The sequence below is a fragment of the Melopsittacus undulatus genome, chromosome 15, assembly GCF_012275295.1.
Source record: "Melopsittacus undulatus isolate bMelUnd1 chromosome 15, bMelUnd1.mat.Z, whole genome shotgun sequence".
NCBI lineage: Eukaryota > Metazoa > Chordata > Aves > Psittaciformes > Psittaculidae > Melopsittacus > Melopsittacus undulatus.
The window spans coordinates 3,448,364-3,468,037 of NC_047541.1; the positions used below are offsets into that span (position 1 = coordinate 3,448,364).

A 19,674-nucleotide genomic window follows, 5' to 3' on the forward strand; every position below is an offset into this window, starting at 1 on the left:
GGCAGAGCTGGGCAGTTTGCATTGTTCTTTCCTGTCTGGCAAGCTATGAAGCAAGTGACATGGAAGCCAGGGAGAATGTGCAGGAGAGAGCAGGTAAATTACAACTTCCTATTGTGTTCAGCAGCTAAAAGAAAAGAAAATGAAAGAAAAAAGACCAGCTCACTTGTCTCCTTAGCTTCTTCTATCAGTTCTGACTTGGGTGTAAGGGAATGTTGTGCTGGAAGGTGCTGCTGAGAGAAGCTCTGTATTCCAGATGCAAAGAAGATTATGAAAACATGTCAACAGAGAGGCCAGATGTTCAGGTCAGTCAGCACAAGCTGTGCAGATTCCTGAATGTGGTATGAAGAATACAGCCACATTAATCAAGGCTCCTCCAAAACTACCATGCGTCAATGAAAGGGCTTCTTGAAAGGGTCGGGTGGAGTGTCAGATTCTTGCACTTCACTAGCTTTCAGAGTGTCAGCTCTGCCATATGAGGTCTATGGATGAGGACTGTATTGTTCCTGCTACCTTGATATCTAAGGACTTTAGCTTTGAAGAGGTATGATTTTCAGGAGAAACCAATTACCACTCTCACTAACTGAAGTTAGTAATTTCTATGAAGTAAATCCTTAATTTCAAGCTTGCTCAGATAGTCCAGCTTTACCTATTGCTAAAAAATACATCCCAAAACTAGATTACCATATAAAGAAGGTTGGGATAGGTTTTCAATTATTTTCAGGACTTTAAAATCAAATCTCATGCTGGCAATGCTACTGCCTTCACTAAGACTAAATGATAGACTGAAGGGGAGCTGGAACTTGCAGATTTTAGGATTGCTTAATTTTGGGAATGACACAGACATCCCAAGAGCTTCAGCTCTTGCAGGGTCGTTAGCTACTGCTGTGCATTGCAGATGAAGCAGCAGTGCTGTTCCACAAAAGAATTCCATGTATGTGCATCCCTCTCAGCAGATGCCAAGATGAACTAACTGCAGTAAGATTAGACTTGACTCATGAGCTTTTACAAATCCTATTTTTCTCATCTTTTCTCAGTTCTTTATATACCCACAATGCAAAGTCACCCACATTTCTTTTTAGAAGATTATAACTTCCTTAGTTTTTAATTAAAATTGTCCATACTCTGATTTAATGGCTCCATAAAGCATCTTGGCTTACTCAGCCCCAGGTAAATGAAAATATTTGCTAGTGGCAAATAGGGCTATTAGTTTTATGATCCATAGCAATAAAAAGCTTTTATCAAGAATGTCATCAGAAGGGACATAAAACTGTGTTCCATATAAAACTGCTAATATGCCTGAGAAGCTTTACTTTGGTTTATAAGTTTCTGCAGGAAAAGGTGTTACTACTATTATTTTGGGGGGATGTATTTTGTGGTCACCTCTGAAATGGAAAGCACTTCAACAGTGTTTGAAAAGATCATGTACATACAAAGGATGGAGTCACAACCTTGGCAAGAGGTGTGGGTGCAGTCTGAATTACTCCCTCTTCTCTGCAGAGACTGCCTGCATCAACATTGGCATGTCACTTTGTCCAGAATCAAAATGAATTTGACTTAAATTAAGCATAGATGAAATCTTTCTGAATTCCTTGTTTGTGTGTTTGTGGTTACACAAGCAGGCTTTCAGCTCCTTAGGCAAGCAGGGGGTAGTTGTAAATAACGTACAGACATTTGCAGAATGGCAGATGGACTGGTGGACAAAGCTTTCAGCTCGGATAGATAGTTTTGTCCCTGGTATGGGTGCACTGTGGGCCTACACCCAGACCCATGGGCGGTCAGGTTTTAAAAGGGCAAGGTTACATTATTTTATATGACAATTTGAAGCATTTGCCTCAAAACATAACATCTGGTTTTCTTAAAGCAAAAAGCGAGTTATCCTTCTCCCACCCACAGCAGCCTTAAGATCATTTTGGTAATGGTTCTTTTTATCCCACAAATCCATCGTGGTCCTAATAGGGGTACCATTTTATCCAGCTGGAGACGGGGTAAAGTTGGCAGAAGATGGTAGCACTGGCGCTGGCTGGGCAGGAAGAGGGTCTGCAGCCAGAAGCACTGCACAGTATCAGAGCTGCCCCTACTTTTTTGCATGCTCTGCAAGCCTACTGCTGTCTCAGTCATTTCAAAAACCTGTGGGTGAGAGAACTGTGCTCGGCTAGAAGTATACTGCAGTGGAAAATGCCCTCTGTGCAGAGAGTAGCGGTGCCTGTTCATGGTGACTACAGTGTGACAACAAAAGAGGGTGAAGAGCATCCTCTCCCATACCAGATGAAGCCAGTAGCCTGTGGTTTGTTCTTTTCAGATGGTTCTCCTCTCGGTGTTGCTTTGGTCATGTCTTTCTCTTTGCATTTCATTGTGGCACTGTGGTGAGCTGCTGTTTGCTTCCTCCCTGAATCTTTATGTGCTGATATTCCCCAAAGGTATCAACAATCCCCTCCTCCAATTCCTGACAGTATTACTGAGAGGTTACCATGGCAACGGAGGAGGAATTGGATCCGCAGACCAGCTGAGATCAATCCCAGCTGCCTGCCTCCTCCTCCTGAGCAGTCAGCTTATTTTTAATAAAGTGACCATGTACAGGAGGCATGTCTTTGTCTTGTTAAGCCTTTGTTGTATATTAAATCCTGAGGGCTTTCACCATAATCTGCTGAGCTCACAAGCTTTACAAATCCTACCCTTACTCTAAGAGCTGTGGGCATTAGACCCAGTAGTACTTTATTCCTGATCAATTTTGTTTATTTCTGGACTGTAGCACGCACTGCAGAGTTTAATTGGGGAACTGTTGCTAGAAGTGAGTGAAATTACAAGTACAGTGTTTAAGAGGTAGATGCTTCCCAGCGGCACTGACAAATGGCTGATCTCCAGTGGAAGAGCGTGAGTGACAGATTCTCACACATGGCATTTCTGTTTGTATTGCAGTTGCAAGGCTCCAGGCTTGTTCTCTGCAGTCCTGCCTGCTGTGTTTGTATAAAGGGATGAGTCTAGTTTGCTTTATCTCCTTTTCTCTACCTGCTTGGTGCAGCTTGGTGCTGCTACAGTGGCTTTTTTCTAAATACAGAGTGCCCGACCAGTCTGCATTATTTGGGCTGTTGGTAGAACCACTACACCAGGGCAGAATAGCATCCCAAGCTTTAGGGGAATTGTTTAAGAGATCTTGAAGATGCCGAAAGCTGTTTAGATCCATCCAGTTGATACCAGTGTTTCTTTATCTTGGGAAGTAAAAGTTGGATTCTTGTCAAAGGTGTGGCAGAAGCATTGCTTTGTTCTGTGCTTGCTGTCATAAAAGCAACTGGTGTGACTCAGATTTATGTTGTTGAGAAGACAGACAAATGAGCTCTGCCATAGAAGGGTGAAAAACTGTGCTACTGGCTTAGCCAGGTCCCAGGTTGCAGTCGGTGTCTCCTGTCCTTGCTTGGGCTGTCCAGAAGCTGGAGGGCGTTTGGGTCTTTGTCAAAAGCAAGTACAAAGATCTGACATTGTTCTGGTGAGAGACTCTCCAGAGATGCAGAGAGATGCAGCCTATCTTGCATGTTCAAGTGCATCCTACTGTAGATTCCTGCCCACTTCTTGCAGCTACAGAGAAATGGTAAATTTGTTGTGTATGACATTTGGAGCATGATAATAATTCATGCTGTGAAGTCATAAGGATTTAGTTCCAAAGTTCAAATTGGAACATTCTGAGGAGAAGAGGCAAAAGTGGTGGAAAGCTAAAGCAGTAGTGGGTTTACAGGAAAGGAAGGATGTGGGAGGGATTGGACTCACATGGCTTCTAGGGAGCTGTGATGGATATAACCTCGTAGTAAATTTGCATTAATGCAAATCTGTAGCTAAGTGTATTTAGTGTTCCAAGATGTTCTGTTTTCATGGCCCCACATAGATCTTCAGGAGCAGTGTGTGCATTAGCCTTTCTGCTGTTAAGGTGAAAGGGTGACTACAGCTCACTGCTGTTCATTCACACACTGTTTCACATCAGTCCTTTTGAATTTATATAGATACAGAACCAGTACCCAGCAATTAACACACTTTCCTCTGCTTAAAGTGGCACGTTATTTACTTAACAGGTAAAGCCTGCTGTGTTAGCCTCAGTCTTAGCCCAGCAGGGAGACATCCTCCCTGCCTATTACCAAAATCATGGCTTAATTTGAGCTCATTTCATTTGTTGAAATGCAAAACTAATTATGTTTAACTACAGATGAACAGGAAGTTGCATTAGCAGAGGTTTTTTTTCCAATCAATGGGGAGTTATTCAGCATTATTTGGGGGCTGAGGAACTTTGTAACCAGATAAAAGATATGGGGGAGGGCCGAGCTATAAAAAGTGTTATTGTGTGATTATGAAGAGGCCTTTTAATGCAGTTATTATGTGATGCTAAAAAGGCCTTTATTGCTACAAGTTGGAAGCAGAATACAAATGGGCTCACACTGTCTATTAAGTGAAAAGTAGAAAAAATAGTCTCCATTTCCCTGAACTGCAAAGCAAAAATAATGATTAAATAGTGATTAAAATCTGTGGCAGTCCTGGGGTTGTTAGTTTGATCATATATACTAAGCAACAAAGTTTACCAAGGAGGGGGCAATTGTTTGTGTAATTTAAGGCCTGGTTAGTTGTTATGATGAACCCATTTGTCCAGGATCTGATGTCAGCAAATTGTTCTGCTGATACAGGCTGGTTGAAACAACTAGGGTTGAACTCCTCCCTGGTGTGAAATAAGTACAGGTGAGCTTGGTGTGGATAATTCAGAGGAACAATTCTTCTCAGATGGCAGCTGGTTTCCAGGAGTTAGCTTTGTTTTCCCTGATTGAAGTCTGCTGGACAAACATAGCTGGGCCCCTCTCTACCTGATTTCATCACCAGGAGTCTGCTTCCAAGCCCTTTGTGAACTGAGTTTGTAGAAGAAAGCCTTAATATTGTTTGCAGACACATTGAGAACAAGAAACAGGGCAGGACAGGGCAGGTTCCAAACTAGAGCAGACCCACAGCCTATCCAGTCTGTTATCTTGGCTCCTACAGAGAACCACCACCAGAAGAGACTGAAAAAAACCAGGTATAATTTTACTTTTGAACATCTACAGCAGAATGGAAATGTGGAGATTTCTTAGAGTCTGTTTTTTTTCCTTTAATAACTACAAACGATTGCTCACTCCACCTAGTGATTAACAATCACAAGGCTTTGCACGGAGTGATTGCTTGACTGGATATAAGCAAAGACATGACAGTCAGATATTGCTTTAAGATTCTTATGGCTGTTTCTTAGAATGATGCAGTGGCATGGATCCCTTGTGCTAGGCACAGTATAAATGCAATACAGATGCTGAGGTTGCTGTCTAAAGCAAACGTAATTTGTTTCTTTTTAATACAAGTCTACTAAGTACTGCTTCAAGACATATTTGGAATTACTTGCATTAATGGTAGGAGAAGGAAATGCAAAATGATTTGTCTAAGTTAGCCTGAAACAATGCAATGCTGGTATCTATTGCATTTGTTTGCTTGTATCAGAGGTTTGTGTTCTGTAACTTGCTCAGGTTGTCTCATGAAGGCTGGTTATAGCAGTTAAGTGTCTTTCAAGAAGAATATTCCTCAGCTTAGTAGTTCTTGTAAAAGGTACTAACTAGGCCTTAAGCTGCCAGTAATGCAGCTATATGTTTTTTGCTATATGTCACGAGACCTACAGTGCGCATCTGATTTACCTGATCCTCTCACAGGGTTCTTGTTCCTGGTATTAAATTAATGCAACTGAGGTGTAGTGTGAAATACGTTAATAGTGGCTCTCTGGTTCCTGCTCCTCATGAGGTCATGGCTTCTGTGTCATGGTAGGTGCTAGATTTGAAACTTGTATTTCCAGCAGTAGTAATAATCTCAGGAGGTTTCCTCTCAGCCTTCCTCATGCCACGGTTGAAGGGGCTGTGCTGACATAGAGGGGACTGCTGGTGAAGGAATTGCTGCTTCTTAACTTTTCCAGAAATTCTATTATTTAGGACAGTTATTAGGAGATTTAATGATGATTGTGCAGCTGGTGGAGCAGAGGGAGCACTGACTGAGGCGCAGCCGAGGACGCCCTTCACTCTCTTGTTTCTGGGACTCAAAATAGTTCTGCATTCCTGGCTCCCAAGGGGGTTCTAGATTTCATTCTCTTGACTATCTGTCCATCACCTACATGCACAGAAGGAGCTAAGCCCTTAGAAAAAGGGAAAATTATGAGAGATGGCTGGTGTGGCCTTGGCTCACATCTTTTTCCTGCCCTTCCAGGTATATTTTACAGTAAGATGTTTCCTGCTTGTGCGATTACCTCCCGTTCCTTGTGTCTGCTGTGGCAGAGGCATACATGAAAAAGATAGAAAGTAGAGCATAGATGAAAAAGTTCAATACTTTACACAGAGCCTTTTTTCTCATTTCTAGCTGTAACAGAAAGCACCTGAGAATGGAATGACAGGCATTAATAACCCCAGCCTTTGCCACTGCCTTCCCAGCATGCAGCAGCTCTCGAAGGTGTGGAGGAGGTCCATTGGTATATTTACCTAGTGTAGTGTGGCCAAAAAAAAAACAGACATGAATTTATATTAGATCTCAGCTCAAAAGCCATTTTACCAGCACCCCACTGTTTGCTCGCAGTGCTCGGCTGAATAGAAAGTAAGCTGATGACTAGTCTAAATGTCCTTCCTCGGACTGCTCTGGTTTTCCAAGGCAGTGCTGGGAGAATTCAATCACAACTTCATTGTGTTCCCAGTTGATAAAAGTGCGGGCCAAGAGTGGCTGTAATAAACCCTTTGCTGTTAGTCAAGCGATCAAGGGATACTTTAATGTCCCCTTCTTCTGAAAGCCTCTTGGCTAGGGAAGATGTACAACCGCACGTGCAAATGTAGGCCAGAAGCAGAATACACAGTATTCACAAGCTCTGGTTTCAGCTGAATCTTGGCTGGGTTTTTCTGTTTACTACTATATCCTAGTCTTTGAGATGGAATTCTAGCATTTATCAGTATAGCTGCTAAAATCCAGTGAGACTAAAACGAGAAGTGGCATGGACCATGTACTATTATTATCCTTTGCAAAGCTCCACTGGCTCAGATTGACTGCTTCCAGTTTATTTATGAAGAGAAATGCTGTATCAAAGGGTTGCTGGCTAAAGAAATGTGCCCAGACACCTTATCAGAAAATCCTGCTACTTGCATCCTTTTTCAGTAATGGCAGGCAGCATTCCTTCGTTGTATGTATAGCTGTATATTTAAAGTCTAACCCCCACAGTCCATATGTCTGTTTCCCAAGCACAGTAAAGAATGTTGCCATTGGCACAAACAGGTTTTCATTTCTGAAGCAGTGCATGTTTCTTAAAAACCCAGGTGTGTTTGGCAACTAAAATTAATGCCTCTGTTGTGCGGAGGTAGAATCAGCTGTTCTGGGAGAGGGTTTTCATTGTTCTCATTTGGATGAGACTGAGGATTCTAGGTTCCGTACATTTAATTTCTAAACAAGAGACATCACTCACATGCCCAAGACAGGATCATGAAAGACAGTTTGACTGATAATTTGAAAACACTCTACAAAGGTCCCATCATTCAAAAGTGCCTGTATTTTGATGATGTCCCCAGCTTCTGGGGTGTTCATACTGGAAACTGCTGTCATTCTGGAGTATTTGCATCACCGCACATTGCTGCAGCTGCTGCTCAAAGACATTGAGTTTGTAATGTTGGCTATGCTCAAATCTAGTTCCATTGTAATGCAGAAGGAGAAATGTTTTAGCTAGTATTAGAAAGCAGAAATCTGGTCTGGATGAACTCAGAGGTCTGGATTTGAAAGATTTAAGATCTCTTTATAGTACCTTTGCACTCATTCCGTACAGCAGAAACCTTCCCAGGAAGAGCACCCCAATACATGATTCTCAATATAAAATTCAGATGTTGGAATGATTTGTGGAAAAACAACAAAAATGAGCCTACGGATGTAGACTGTATTGTCCTTGCTGTACTGAATGTAATAAACCTTCAGCCTTTTATTATATTTGGCTCTTTGTACTTGCAGTTCTGTTTGGGATTGAGCTACGTTAAAATAGTATAGTTGAGTGAAACAAGATTGCTCAGAAATAAAACAGGATGAATGCAGGACCTATAAGGGCAACGTGCAGTTCATTGAGAAGTGCAAGGAAGGTGAGAGAATACCATCAGACATGGGATAAGAGTTAAATAAAGATGTCCAAAGGGAGATTGAAAATGTCAGAGAATCATTTTGATTTCTCTCAGCAACAATGTGATCAAATATTCTTTCCAGAATTATTATCTAACTTGGCTTATTTTTATATGATTCCTTTGAGGTAGTGCTGAATTCAGGAGCACAGAAGGTACAGTATCTTTCACTGACTCCCTCAGTTCCAGACAGGCATGTAACAGATGCTTCACTCAGGTCCATGGAACATCTGCTCGATCTCTGCTGCCAAAACTCCTTCACTCTCCTATTGAAAAAGAAAATTAAATTAGCAAAAAAAAGAATCAAGAAAACAACAACTAAAAAAGTTAATATAAAAGCAAATGCACTGGCGATATTCCATGAGGAGGCAGTGGAAGAGACCAAAGTATTGCTAATGTTTCATTTCTGCTCTAGGAGGGAGTTAGGTGAAATGTGCTGGGATGAACTTGGAAGCCAGTACTGTGAAGGCAAGAAATCACAAACTGTCAACAGTCATTGCCAGTATATACTGGAGGAAGTTTCCTGTGTATGCTGTGTCTGTCATAAACATCTCCAGTTTGCTGGCTATTTGGACTAGGTTTCTGACTATAAGATCAGAGTAGGAGATCAAGGAAAGTCAAGTCCCCAGAGTGTGCCCATGACCTCCACTCTGCATTTGTGATGGTTGGTAGCTGGGGCTTGCATGAATGTGGTATCATATAGAGCAACAAGTCTCCAGAGCAAAGATTAATTTGCATTTGCTGCCAGGATAGACCTTTGAGCCAGTTCCAGTTTGAATTCAGAGGAGTCCTTACAGGCTGCTTGATATTCTGGTGTGCACACCAAGCACACTCCCTACTATTACAGTGTAATACAGATTGGAACGTAAACCAACCCTCTGTGTATCACTCCCTGTGATTTTATAAGGAGCTGGAAGAAAATCTGAATGTCAGGAACTCCTTTGGGGTCCTCAGGGGTGCATGGTACTGTACGTTCACTTATGGAGCCAAGAATGCGCCACCCTGTGTTCTTCCATTGGATGAGTAAAGGAGCCATGTGGATTGTAAGGCTGGCAGAGTTTTTTTTTGCCTGAGACCACTCCTGTTGTCTAACCATCTTCTGCATGCTCACTTCTTTTCCAGCTTCTCTACAAGTGGACATTGTTCCAAGCCAGGGAGAGATCAGCGTTGGAGAATCAAAGTTCTTCTTATGCCAAGGTGAGTGATGGCTTATGGCATCAGTTGTCTTTATCAGGGTTTGCTAGGAAGGTCAATCAATGTATTAACTCAGGGATAAAAGCTCCAGTGTCAGGTGTAGCTGCAGCGTCTCTTGCTCTTTCTTTCTCACTTGTCCTTATGGTTTATAAGACTGAGTGGAAAATGCAACACATGCTGTTTACTGGAAATAGTAAAGCATTCTCCCTTGAGAGCTGGCAACAGAAAGCTCCAGCAAGGAGATTTTACAATGAAAAAACCCAGGTACTGAAATGTTGTCTTTCAGCTGAGCATTAACCACAACAATGGCACCTTGCGTCATTCCACAGCTCTTTGATCCTTGGAATCTAAAATAAGCCTGCTGTTTTTCCAGTTTATTTCTCTGATCAGCTGCTACCAGCAGTACTGGAAGTGCTGGGTGACTTGAGAATGGTTACCTCTGCAGCTAAGGTTTTTAATGAAAACCTGCATTTCTTTTGGCACAATTTAGTGTTTGTTCAGGCCACCAGCTGCCCCAGGCTGCTTCCCTGTGCAACGTGATGCAGTGCTGACCTAATCTGTGTGCCCCAAAGCAGTTACTACAATTTTAGGGCATTTTTCAAATTAGCATCCACATGTCCTCGTGAGAGGTTCTCCTGAAAGCAGCTGGCCTGGTTTCTAATGGGAGAAATGAGTGTGTTGGAGCACTGACATGATAGCATCCTGAAGCATGACATAGAGCAAATAGGTGCTGTCGTGAGCTCTGGGAGCCAGAGCTCAAAATGCATTAGAGAACCACACTTCCTCAGGAGCATACTAACTAGGACGAGTAATGAGGGCATCTGATCCAGGAGTGTCTAACTGCAAAGTAATTTGTTAATGCCAGTGCTTTAAAAATGAAAGTATACTCTGGCCAAATGCTGTTGTGATGATATTTGCATTCAGAAACTGGGGGATCAGTTAAAGCCCCTCCAATAATAGGAGTTTGTCCCAGATACCAAACCCACACTGAGGAATGCAGAGATTTGAGCTGCAGGAGACAGCCTGGAACCACTTCCCAACAGTTCTGATTTACCCTGGATGCAGCAGGAGGTTGAAGCTGCTCGGTGCCAGAACTGCTGCTACAGTTCACTGTCACATTTTGGTATGCAAAGTAGCCCAGTCTGCAAGTGCAAGTATTTATTAAGAGCGTTGTGAAGCTGAAGCAGGGAGAGTTGTTTGTTTTTCAGGCTGATCTGCACAGTGGAGGGACTGGGCTATGGGATCTCAGGATGAACAGAAGGCCATTCTAGGCTGAAATTAGTATACCCCTTTAGATTATGAAACCAACCTAATATCATTTTTGCAGGACAGCAGCTGACCATTCACAGTGCTGTGAGAGAGAATTTTCTTTGCTTGCTTCTCAGGTACCAGAAGCCCTTCCCCTGAGTCAGTCTTCTGCATAGTGCTACTGGTTGTATTTAATTCCCTCTGTGTGACTTTGTTGGGAACTCATTTCAATTTGCTTTATTTTCTTTTATTGTCCCTAGTGGCAGGGGAGGCCAAATACAAAGACATTTCCTGGTTTTCCCCTAATGGTGAGAAGCTGACGCCGAACCAACAGCGCATCTCAGTGGTGCGAAACGATGACTTCTCCTCCACCCTCACCATCTACAACGCCAACATTGATGATGCTGGCATCTATAAATGCGTTGTCAGTAGCATGGAGGAGGGAGACTCCGAGGCCACCGTCAATGTGAAAATTTTCCGTAAGAGACCGGCTTTGAGGCTGTTTTCTGGTCTACCTTGCACATGTATGAGGCAAGATTAGGGAAGCAACCATTTTACCATACTAGGAAAGGCTGCTTTTAAAGGGGAAGAAGGAGGGTGAAAATAAAAGGGGGTGTTAAGAAGATACAGACTTTTCCTTTCTTTGCTTTGAGGGGTAAGTGGGAATTAGGATATGGATGACAGACATGTTTGAGATAAGACTAGTGTTCAGTAAAGAGGATCACACTTTCAGAAGGGTTATAATAAACCATCAGCATATTGTCCAGCAAAGCCATGACAGCAGCTCCTCCCCTTTCTGCCAGGAGCAGTTCCAAGTTGACATTTTCTCTTTGCACTATGGGCAAATCTGTGGGCTAGGTAGAATATTAATTTGGCCCACTGAAATGTCCAGGAGGCAGGGCTGGAAAATGGGATTCCTGTGATGTGTTGCAGTGCATTGAGTCAGGCACACCTTTATCCTTTCCCGAGAACAAGGTGGCTGCAGAACATGTCCTCTGAGATAGTTTTGCTTTCCTCAGGCTTGAGTCAGGAGCACATCTTTGATGTGTGTCAAGAAATCTGCAGTGACTTTCTCCTTCCATTGTTTTCAGAAAAACTGATGTTCAAGAATGCTCCCACTCCTCAGGAATTCAAGGAAGGGGATGATGCTGTGATTGTGTGTGATGTGGTCAGCTCGCTGCCTCCTACCATCATCTGGAAGCACAAAGGCAGGGATGTTATCCTAAAAAAAGATGGTAAGGCACAAAAGTGCTTGTCCTTTCAGGGGTCAAATGTCCATCTCCCATCAGGGCTCACATCAGGCTCGTACAAGGGGTTCAGGAGAACAAAATGGTGGCAGTCACAGGGGATGACAGAAGCAATTTGTACGTGATGCTAGGTCTTAGGATGTGAACCTAAGTTACTCCAGGTGCTGTGGTTTGGCAATGGCAGGGCAGTAATGTTCCCACAGAAAAGGCCATGAGGCTTTGATGCCGGGATGCTGAAAAAGATTTTTAGATAAAAGGAATGCCATCAGACAGAAAAGCTACAGGTTGTGACCCTCTCTAGTCTTCCTAGGAAAAGGGGCTGAAAACTCATTGCAAGAACCTTTCACTTTCATTCTAAATGCTGCAGACTGTCATGCTCAGAGGAGCATTTTACTGGCAGAAGGGCTTCAGAGCCCTGACTCCAGTTGAGCATTCATACCTCAGCTGTGTTTCTCATATCTGCTTGATGCAGGCAACTACTTACTAGCATAGTAAGACAAACTCTGCTACCCTGGGGCAAGAAAGTTTCAAATTGCTTGTTGTCTGATACTGATTAAATGTAAATGTGCTTGTGTATGTGTGTTTCTCTGTGTGCACTTAGGTATAAAGCACCAGAGCAGTTTGCAAACATCCGGTTTCTTTCTTGGCAATGTCAGATCCAGTTACGGCAGCATCACCATTAAATGATGGGGAGGGAAGTTTCATTACATTAAGCCTTATCTCAGCCTAGAAAGGGCAAGGAGAGAAGAACCTGTTGCGTGCAGTGAGCTTTCCTGAGGATCTGTGGATGAACCTTCCTTTTGTCTTTTCTAGTTCGATTTATAGTCCTGTCCAACAACTACCTGCAGATCCGGGGAATCAAGAAAACAGATGAAGGGACATACCGCTGTGAGGGCCGGATCCTGGCTCGTGGAGAGATCAACTTCAAAGATATTCAGGTCATCGTAAATGGTGAGCAGCTCAGAGTGAAGCTAATATGGGGACAGCATATGTAGCACATGCGCTCCAGGCTGCTGATGCAAATGTTACTTTAGATTCACATTCATGATTTGCCATCAGCTCACTAATCTTTCTTTGCTGTGTCAAATAAAAATGTCCGTGAAATTGACTGTTTACCAGATGTTTATGGGAAATTACCATGTCAAGTGAAACCTTAAGTGTTTTATGACTTCAAGTGAGGTGTAGATCTTGTTGGGGCTCACAAGTAGTTTGGTCTGCAATGCTGATGTTTTTTGCCTCTCCCCATCCCCTGCCCTTCCTTCCTTCTGCTGATTGCTTTGGAGAGCTCATGCATCAAAGCTGTTGATTGAAACCTGCGGGTGATGGCATGAGGGTTTGAATTACTAGTGGGATGTGTGTGTTTGTATTGCAGAGATTTACAGTAAGCCTTCCAGGGCTCATTCTTCCATCTTCTATCCTTTCTAACTTGAATGTGGATTCCTTCTCTTCTAGTACCTCCTTCTGTGCGTGCCAGGCAGAGCACTATGAATGCCACTGCCAACCTCAGCCAGTCTGTCACCTTAGCATGTGATGCCGATGGCTTTCCTGAGCCAACAATGACGTGGACAAAGTAAGATGCTGTGTGCAATTTCCTCATTATGTGTGCTGATTGTGTGTGAGCATGGATTTTTTTGCCAAACCAGGCAGAAGGGAAAGCAACTTTTTTAACTGGAATAAGATTAATTCATTTTTCTCACAAGAGAAAGAATGGCTTCCTGACGGAATTGCAGTTAGCTTGTTTTAGGTTAACTCCCAACAGGCACACACACACACTCACTACGTGATGAGTAGGGATGGGGAGGAGAATCTGAAGGGTAAAATCCAAAAACTCATTGATTGAGATAGATAAAGACAGTTTGATATAGGTAAAGCCAACTCTGTGCATAGAGGCAAAGCAAAATAAGGAATTCATTCAGTGCTTCCCATTTGCAGGCAGGTGTTTAGCGAGGTCAGCTTTCCCAGCTCCCAGTTGCTTGTGCACCCCCAGCCTACTTGCTTAGAAGGGCAGTGTGAGAAGCAGAAAAAGCCCTTTGACATTGTGTGTATTTTAGCAATAGCTAAAACATCATTGTGTTATCAGTGCTGTTTTGGTTACAAACCCAAACCAGCACTGTATGAATTACAATGAAGAAAATTCACTCTGTCCTACCCAAAACCCGAACACATTCCTGGAAAAATGAGAACAACAATGAAACAGTAAACCCAGCATTTTTTCACTGTCCCATTGCATCCTTTGTCAAGCTGCAAATAGAGATGAAGCTTCATGTTGATCAGACCTGTGCTATGGGTCAGTTTTTTACCATCTGTTGCATGGTGGGGAAGTGTAGGCAAAAATGGATGCTGTAATTTGCATTTGTTATTCCCAGAGATCTCGTCTAAATTCTTTCTCTTTGTTTCATCATGTCTAAATCTCACTGTCAGGCAGTGATACAGACTTGAGGTATGCTGTTGCCGAAACTGTGCGGCCTTTGGTAAAGGTTACAAGAGCAAGTTGTGATGTTGAAAAAGCTGATGACAACTTGGGATACTGTGTTGCTATGCAAGGGCAGAAGCCACCTTCAGTGATGTTTATAGCTCTTGCATGTAGGCTATGATGTGTGTCAGGAGATGGAAGATTCAGCTGCCAAGAGCCCTAAGGCAGGAGGGGTTAGGAATAGATCAAAATGTAAGCTGTGTAGCTCTTGGGGAAAGGAAAAGATGGTGATCCCTCTTTATCTGAGGAGTTTCAGTACAGTAACACAGTCCTACCATTAGCACAAACAGCCTTTGATTGCTCCTCCCCTCCAACACAGCCAGTGTGCTCTGTGCTCTGCAGGGATGGAGAGCCAATAGAAGAGGCTGATGATGAAGAGAAATACAGTTTTAATTATGATGGGTCTGAGCTCATCATCAAGAAGGTGGATAAGAGCGATGAAGCGGAATACATCTGCATTGCTGAGAACAAGGCTGGCGAGCAAGATGCCACCATTCATCTCAAAGTCTTTGGTAAATACCCTTTTACTGTTCCTCTCTTCCCAATCCTGTTGGATACTGGTAGCTCACCAGTGCAAGCTGGAAGTAACCTGCTTGTCCCAGTTAATACCTGATGTGGCTTATCCAGAGCTGCTGCTTTCCCAAGTAGTGCTGTGCATCTTTGCCACCATGCCAGGCAAAAATTCTCTGAGTGTTTCTGAAATAGATGCCAACTCCATTCTGCTTGCTCTCTGATAAAAGAAATTCAATCCTGCACAGGGGGGAGGTGTGGAATTGACATATTACTTGGAATATCTTCCAGGCCCAGAGGGCTGAATCCTAATCCACCCAAAGCTGTCATTAAAAGGTCTTTAGCACTTCAGTGGGACTTGCTATAACTTGGGCAGAGAGGTGAACTCCACCCCACCACTGTGTTGCTTTTTCTTTTCAGCAAAACCCAAAATCACTTATGTGGAGAATAAAACAGCCATGGAGCTGGAGGATCAGATTACACTGACGTGTGAGGCATCTGGGGACCCAATCCCTTCTATCACTTGGAGAACTTCCACCCGGAACATCAGCAATGAAGAGAAGGTATAACCCTTACCAAAACCATGATCTCATTTGCTGGGATCAGTGCAGCTTGTACCTGCCTGCCTCTGCTGATCCAGAATGCATGATAGCTGCACGCAGATGCACAATGCAAATCATGGTGATACCCCTCTGTGTAGTGAGAGCGCTTGTGGTAGTACACAGGCTAACTGCTAAAAAAAAGGTCAGCTTCACAGCCAAAGTAATGCTATAGGTGTCCTTTTGTAGGAAGAACCATCTCAGTTTATAATGACTGAAGTTATGTTCTTTAATTCCTGCTGATATTGAGTTGAATTAACTTGAAAAGCAGTAGGCCCTGGAGCCTTTTCAGAGGAGTTTCCATAGGGACCTACAGTTGCAGGAAGCTTGTGAAAGGGTTTTTCCCTTCTTTTTCCAAGCTGACGTAGGAATGAGCAGCCTGATTCCAGTGCTGTCCATGCTGACATCATGATGATGATATGATCTTGATCTGGGAGGGTGGCAGGTGGAGGGGTGTGGGGTATTACCTCTCAAAGATGCAGTGGACCAAAATGAGCCTGTTAATTCCTTCTGTATTGTATTCTAGTACTGCATGTATCTGAAGCACAAAAGCCTTGGCTGCCTTTGTGTTCACCTGTTTTGTTGATCACATCAGCACCATTTTGTCCTTAAAGGCAAAAATAATTAGCAGTTTTTCTTTTAAAGAAGTGCTTTTTTTATTGGCCACAGTTTCTCTTAACTAGATGAGATAAAAGGGTGCTGTATTACTGCTATTTCATAATAGTTGCATACGGTGATCAGGGGACAGTTTAGAGCTAAAGGAAGCCTAGCCAAAAGTTGGAATAAGATGTTGTTGCTTATTAATAATCTTGTGATAACAAGATGCTTCAAGGCTCAGCTAACTTGGACATATAGTGGTTCTGACTCAATATGAAGGCGAGTTGATAGACTATGAAAGTCTTAAAGCGACAGAGGTGCCATCCTGCACTATAGGCTCCTAAATGAGCTTTATTAATTTCCTTGATGATGTCAGCTCTTCACCATGTTGTTAATGCGTAACTTACTAATCAGAGTGCCAGAGGTTTCCGGCCTTAATTATTTCTTAACATCTTTTGGATTTGAGGACTAACATAAATCCTTGCAATGTTTAGAGAGAGGTTTCCATTGCCTTCAAAAGCATGGCTGGGGGACCTGTCCTTGATAGGACAAGGTTTTTCATGGTCCTGTCTCTCTCTAGGAGAGTGGTAGGAGGAGCTGAGTGTTCTAGTGCTTCAAACACTAGAGCTCAGATCACAGCAACAGAAAAGAGCTTTGAAAGGGAGAGTGATATAGGATCTGAAAGAATACTAAATCAAGTAGGAGTATGTCAGAGAGCCTGTTTTCAGAGAGTCCCATCTGTCCAGCTCAATTAAACTAACAAGATCTCAGTGGCAAAACTGCTAACCATTTTTGAGACTCGTATATCTTGCTTGATACTTTTAAGTTGGTGATCAATATTAAGGAAAATGTAAATGCGCTGATAGTTTCTGACATGAATTGGGGGCAAATTCCAAGTTTTGAGGTGCTACCCTATGTTTTATGTATTGGTTAAAACCTTCAGGGCAAAAATGATTTTTATCGTGTCCTTTGCACTTTCTAGGCAGGATTTTTGTGTCTGTGTGTTTTGGTTTGGTTTTTACTTTTTCCCATTCTCTGTCATGTGCTATAAGTTTAGGTGAATGGTATAGATATCCAGAAAATCCTCAGGTCATTTAGGTTTGAAAAACATTCTGTTACATGTTCAACCAAGTGCGTATATCCAGTTTACTATTGACTCACTTTCTCTGGGATTGCACAAGGAAATGGATGGTCTTTGCTGTAGGACAGACAATACTAGTTTTAAAATATCAAGCCTTACTTTAGACTATTCTTCAGGTACTTGGATGCATCTGTCTTGCTACACGTTGTTTACGTGTGTAGTCATACTTCAGCCCAGGTTTTAAAGGTCTAGAGTTGCCTTAACTCCCATGAACATCTGGTATTTCAGAAAAACCAAGCTAAAACCCCCAAGCAAACAAAGCAAACTCCATCTTTGCTTAGTGGCTTCCCCCTCTCAATCTTTGTCCAAGAACAGAGACAACCTGATGCGTGGAAGAGGGATGGGAGGTGACCTAGGTTGACAATGTCACAATTGTTTCAACATTCCCACATTTCCCTGAGGAGACCTGTTGATATCCTGGCATGCAGAGCAAGAGATTGTTCTCTCTCTGGCTATACCTACATAACGTGGCACCCCTTGGGCAAACAATCTTTTGCTTGGAAGATGGTCTGAAGGTTTGGCTGAATACAGTCATTGTGACTGTGCTTAGCAAGATCAGATGATTGGCAACTGCATACCAACAGGGATAAGCAGACCAAACTTCCAAATACTGGCATGATGGAAGCTTCCTCTTACTAGTACGATGGCAGCTTGTATTCTTCTGTGCTGTCAGTGTGGAATTCCTATGTATCACTACTGCAAAACATAGCAAGAGCTAGCAGGCCTTGAAAGTTATCAACATGATAATTTGAAATGGCTTGGCTTAATCTTATCTCAAGTATTTATTGCTGTGCCATTACAGGGAGTAGGAATGCTTTCTCTTTGCATGAAACCATATGTAAAGCTGTTCAAGGCAGTATGCCATATTCCTCATGGCCTTTAGTATATTTCATACCCTTTCAAGAGACTTTCCTATTGCTCTAGCAGAATACTAACTGTGATTCAGTTAATGTAGTTTTGATGTGCTGTGTGCTGGTGTATACAAGTTTTCCATTTTTAATGCAGATGTGAGTGTATTTCCCATCAGATTTCTGAATGAGGTAATTGCTGAGTACTCACATGCATGCTTTCATGAAACAGTAGTGGAGACAGCCCTAGGTTTCTTACCCAGCAGTATAGCTCAGTGTGTGAAGAATGGGAAGGGTGCCAAGTGACGCTTGTATTTAGGTCTTTTGTGATCTTGCCGGAGGTGGCAGTAGGTTTACCTGTGGCATAGGATCTCACATAGGATTTCAAAATTTAATATAAGCTCCCATTTAACAACTTTCTTCTAAAGGGAAGATAAAATGCTAGCATGCATGGGGCTCTTGGTTCTGCTCTGTCCCCTGCATGGTGCTGAGCAGAGCTTGTGTATCTCTTTGTCTTTGTGAGGGAGAGTTAGTGTTAAATTATTCAGGATAGAGAATGTGGTTCTGTCTTTTCTTTCCCTCACACTGAGTGCCCTAGGAGTGTGGGAACAGGCTTTTATCCTCCCCCATCTTCCTTTAGATTGACAGGCACTGAACACCAAAGGATAAAAGGATGTTGTCGTCTTCTTTTTTAATCCCCCTGTGCTGACACCATACTTTGTGAATAGGATTGAAAGGAGACTTGCATGCATATAAGCAAAGCAGTTCCCTTGGTAGCTTGATTTGCTCAGGTACAGAAAATGACTGGCACATCAAAAAGGGATTATGCTGAACTATTACAGTTGCTTGTTCATCTTTCAAGGAAGTTGTGCACAATAGGATATATATATTCACACACAGAAATGATCAGATGATGGGGGTGTTCTACCCATGCAGGTGTTGGTGAGGTTCACTTCAGGTGACTTCACCTCAGGCCTCTAGTTACAAGCAAGTAACTTGCTTTTATAAAGGTGGTCTAAAATGAGGCTGTTTGTACCATATGTTAATACTCTCCCGATGTTCCCTAGAAGCACTGTGGAAATAATACCATGAGGTTTTTTATTCTTATTTCCTAATCTTTCATCTCCATTTCTGTAATGTCAGTCTTATGTATGCTGTTATACCCCTATGTCAGCAATGCTTGTGCCTCACATTCAATGATGCCATCATGGCTGTGATATTAGCAGGTGATTTTTGACTCCTGAACTGAAATGGATCAAGTTGCAATTGAAATAGAGACCAGAAGAAAAATATTGTAAAGATAAATTTTAGGGGAAAGACAGAACCCAGCAACTTCTCGTCTTTCTGAACTATAGCGAATATGGTCCAAACAGTTGATGGCTTTCTCTGAATGGGAAATGTATGTTTATTGGTAAGGTTTGTGCATGTTTCACATCTGTTGTTTGGTTGTCTCAAGTCCAGTAAGGATTGGGTGCACATAACCCTAAGCATAAGGAGCTGGACGTTATCAACTGGAGGTACAAGGTTCTACTCTGCTGTCTCCTGTCCAAGGGGATCATACTGTTGCAGTGCTCTGCAGCACAGGGTCGCCTCCTCCTGGCACAGTATGCATGTAAAAATGTGTACAAATGCATGATCCCATTAAG

General features: G+C 42.7%; 1 protein-coding gene across 6 annotated transcripts in view; it reads left to right on the forward strand.

Moving 5' to 3' along the window:
- The window catches only part of NCAM1 (neural cell adhesion molecule 1), a 99,756-nt gene that overhangs the window by 43,613 nt on the left and 36,469 nt on the right, over window positions 1-19,674 (forward strand). For all 6 annotated transcript variants that reach the window (XM_031044106.2, XM_031044107.2, XM_031044108.2 and 3 more), the window contains exons 2-8: window positions 9,294-9,368; window positions 10,874-11,092; window positions 11,705-11,848; window positions 12,674-12,811; window positions 13,313-13,430; window positions 14,676-14,845; window positions 15,264-15,406. In XM_031044106.2, coding sequence (XP_030899966.1) covers window positions 9,294-9,368; window positions 10,874-11,092; window positions 11,705-11,848; window positions 12,674-12,811; window positions 13,313-13,430; window positions 14,676-14,845; window positions 15,264-15,406 — 1,007 coding nt within the window. The remainder of the gene's footprint in view (window positions 1-9,293; window positions 9,369-10,873; window positions 11,093-11,704; window positions 11,849-12,673; window positions 12,812-13,312; window positions 13,431-14,675; window positions 14,846-15,263; window positions 15,407-19,674) is intronic.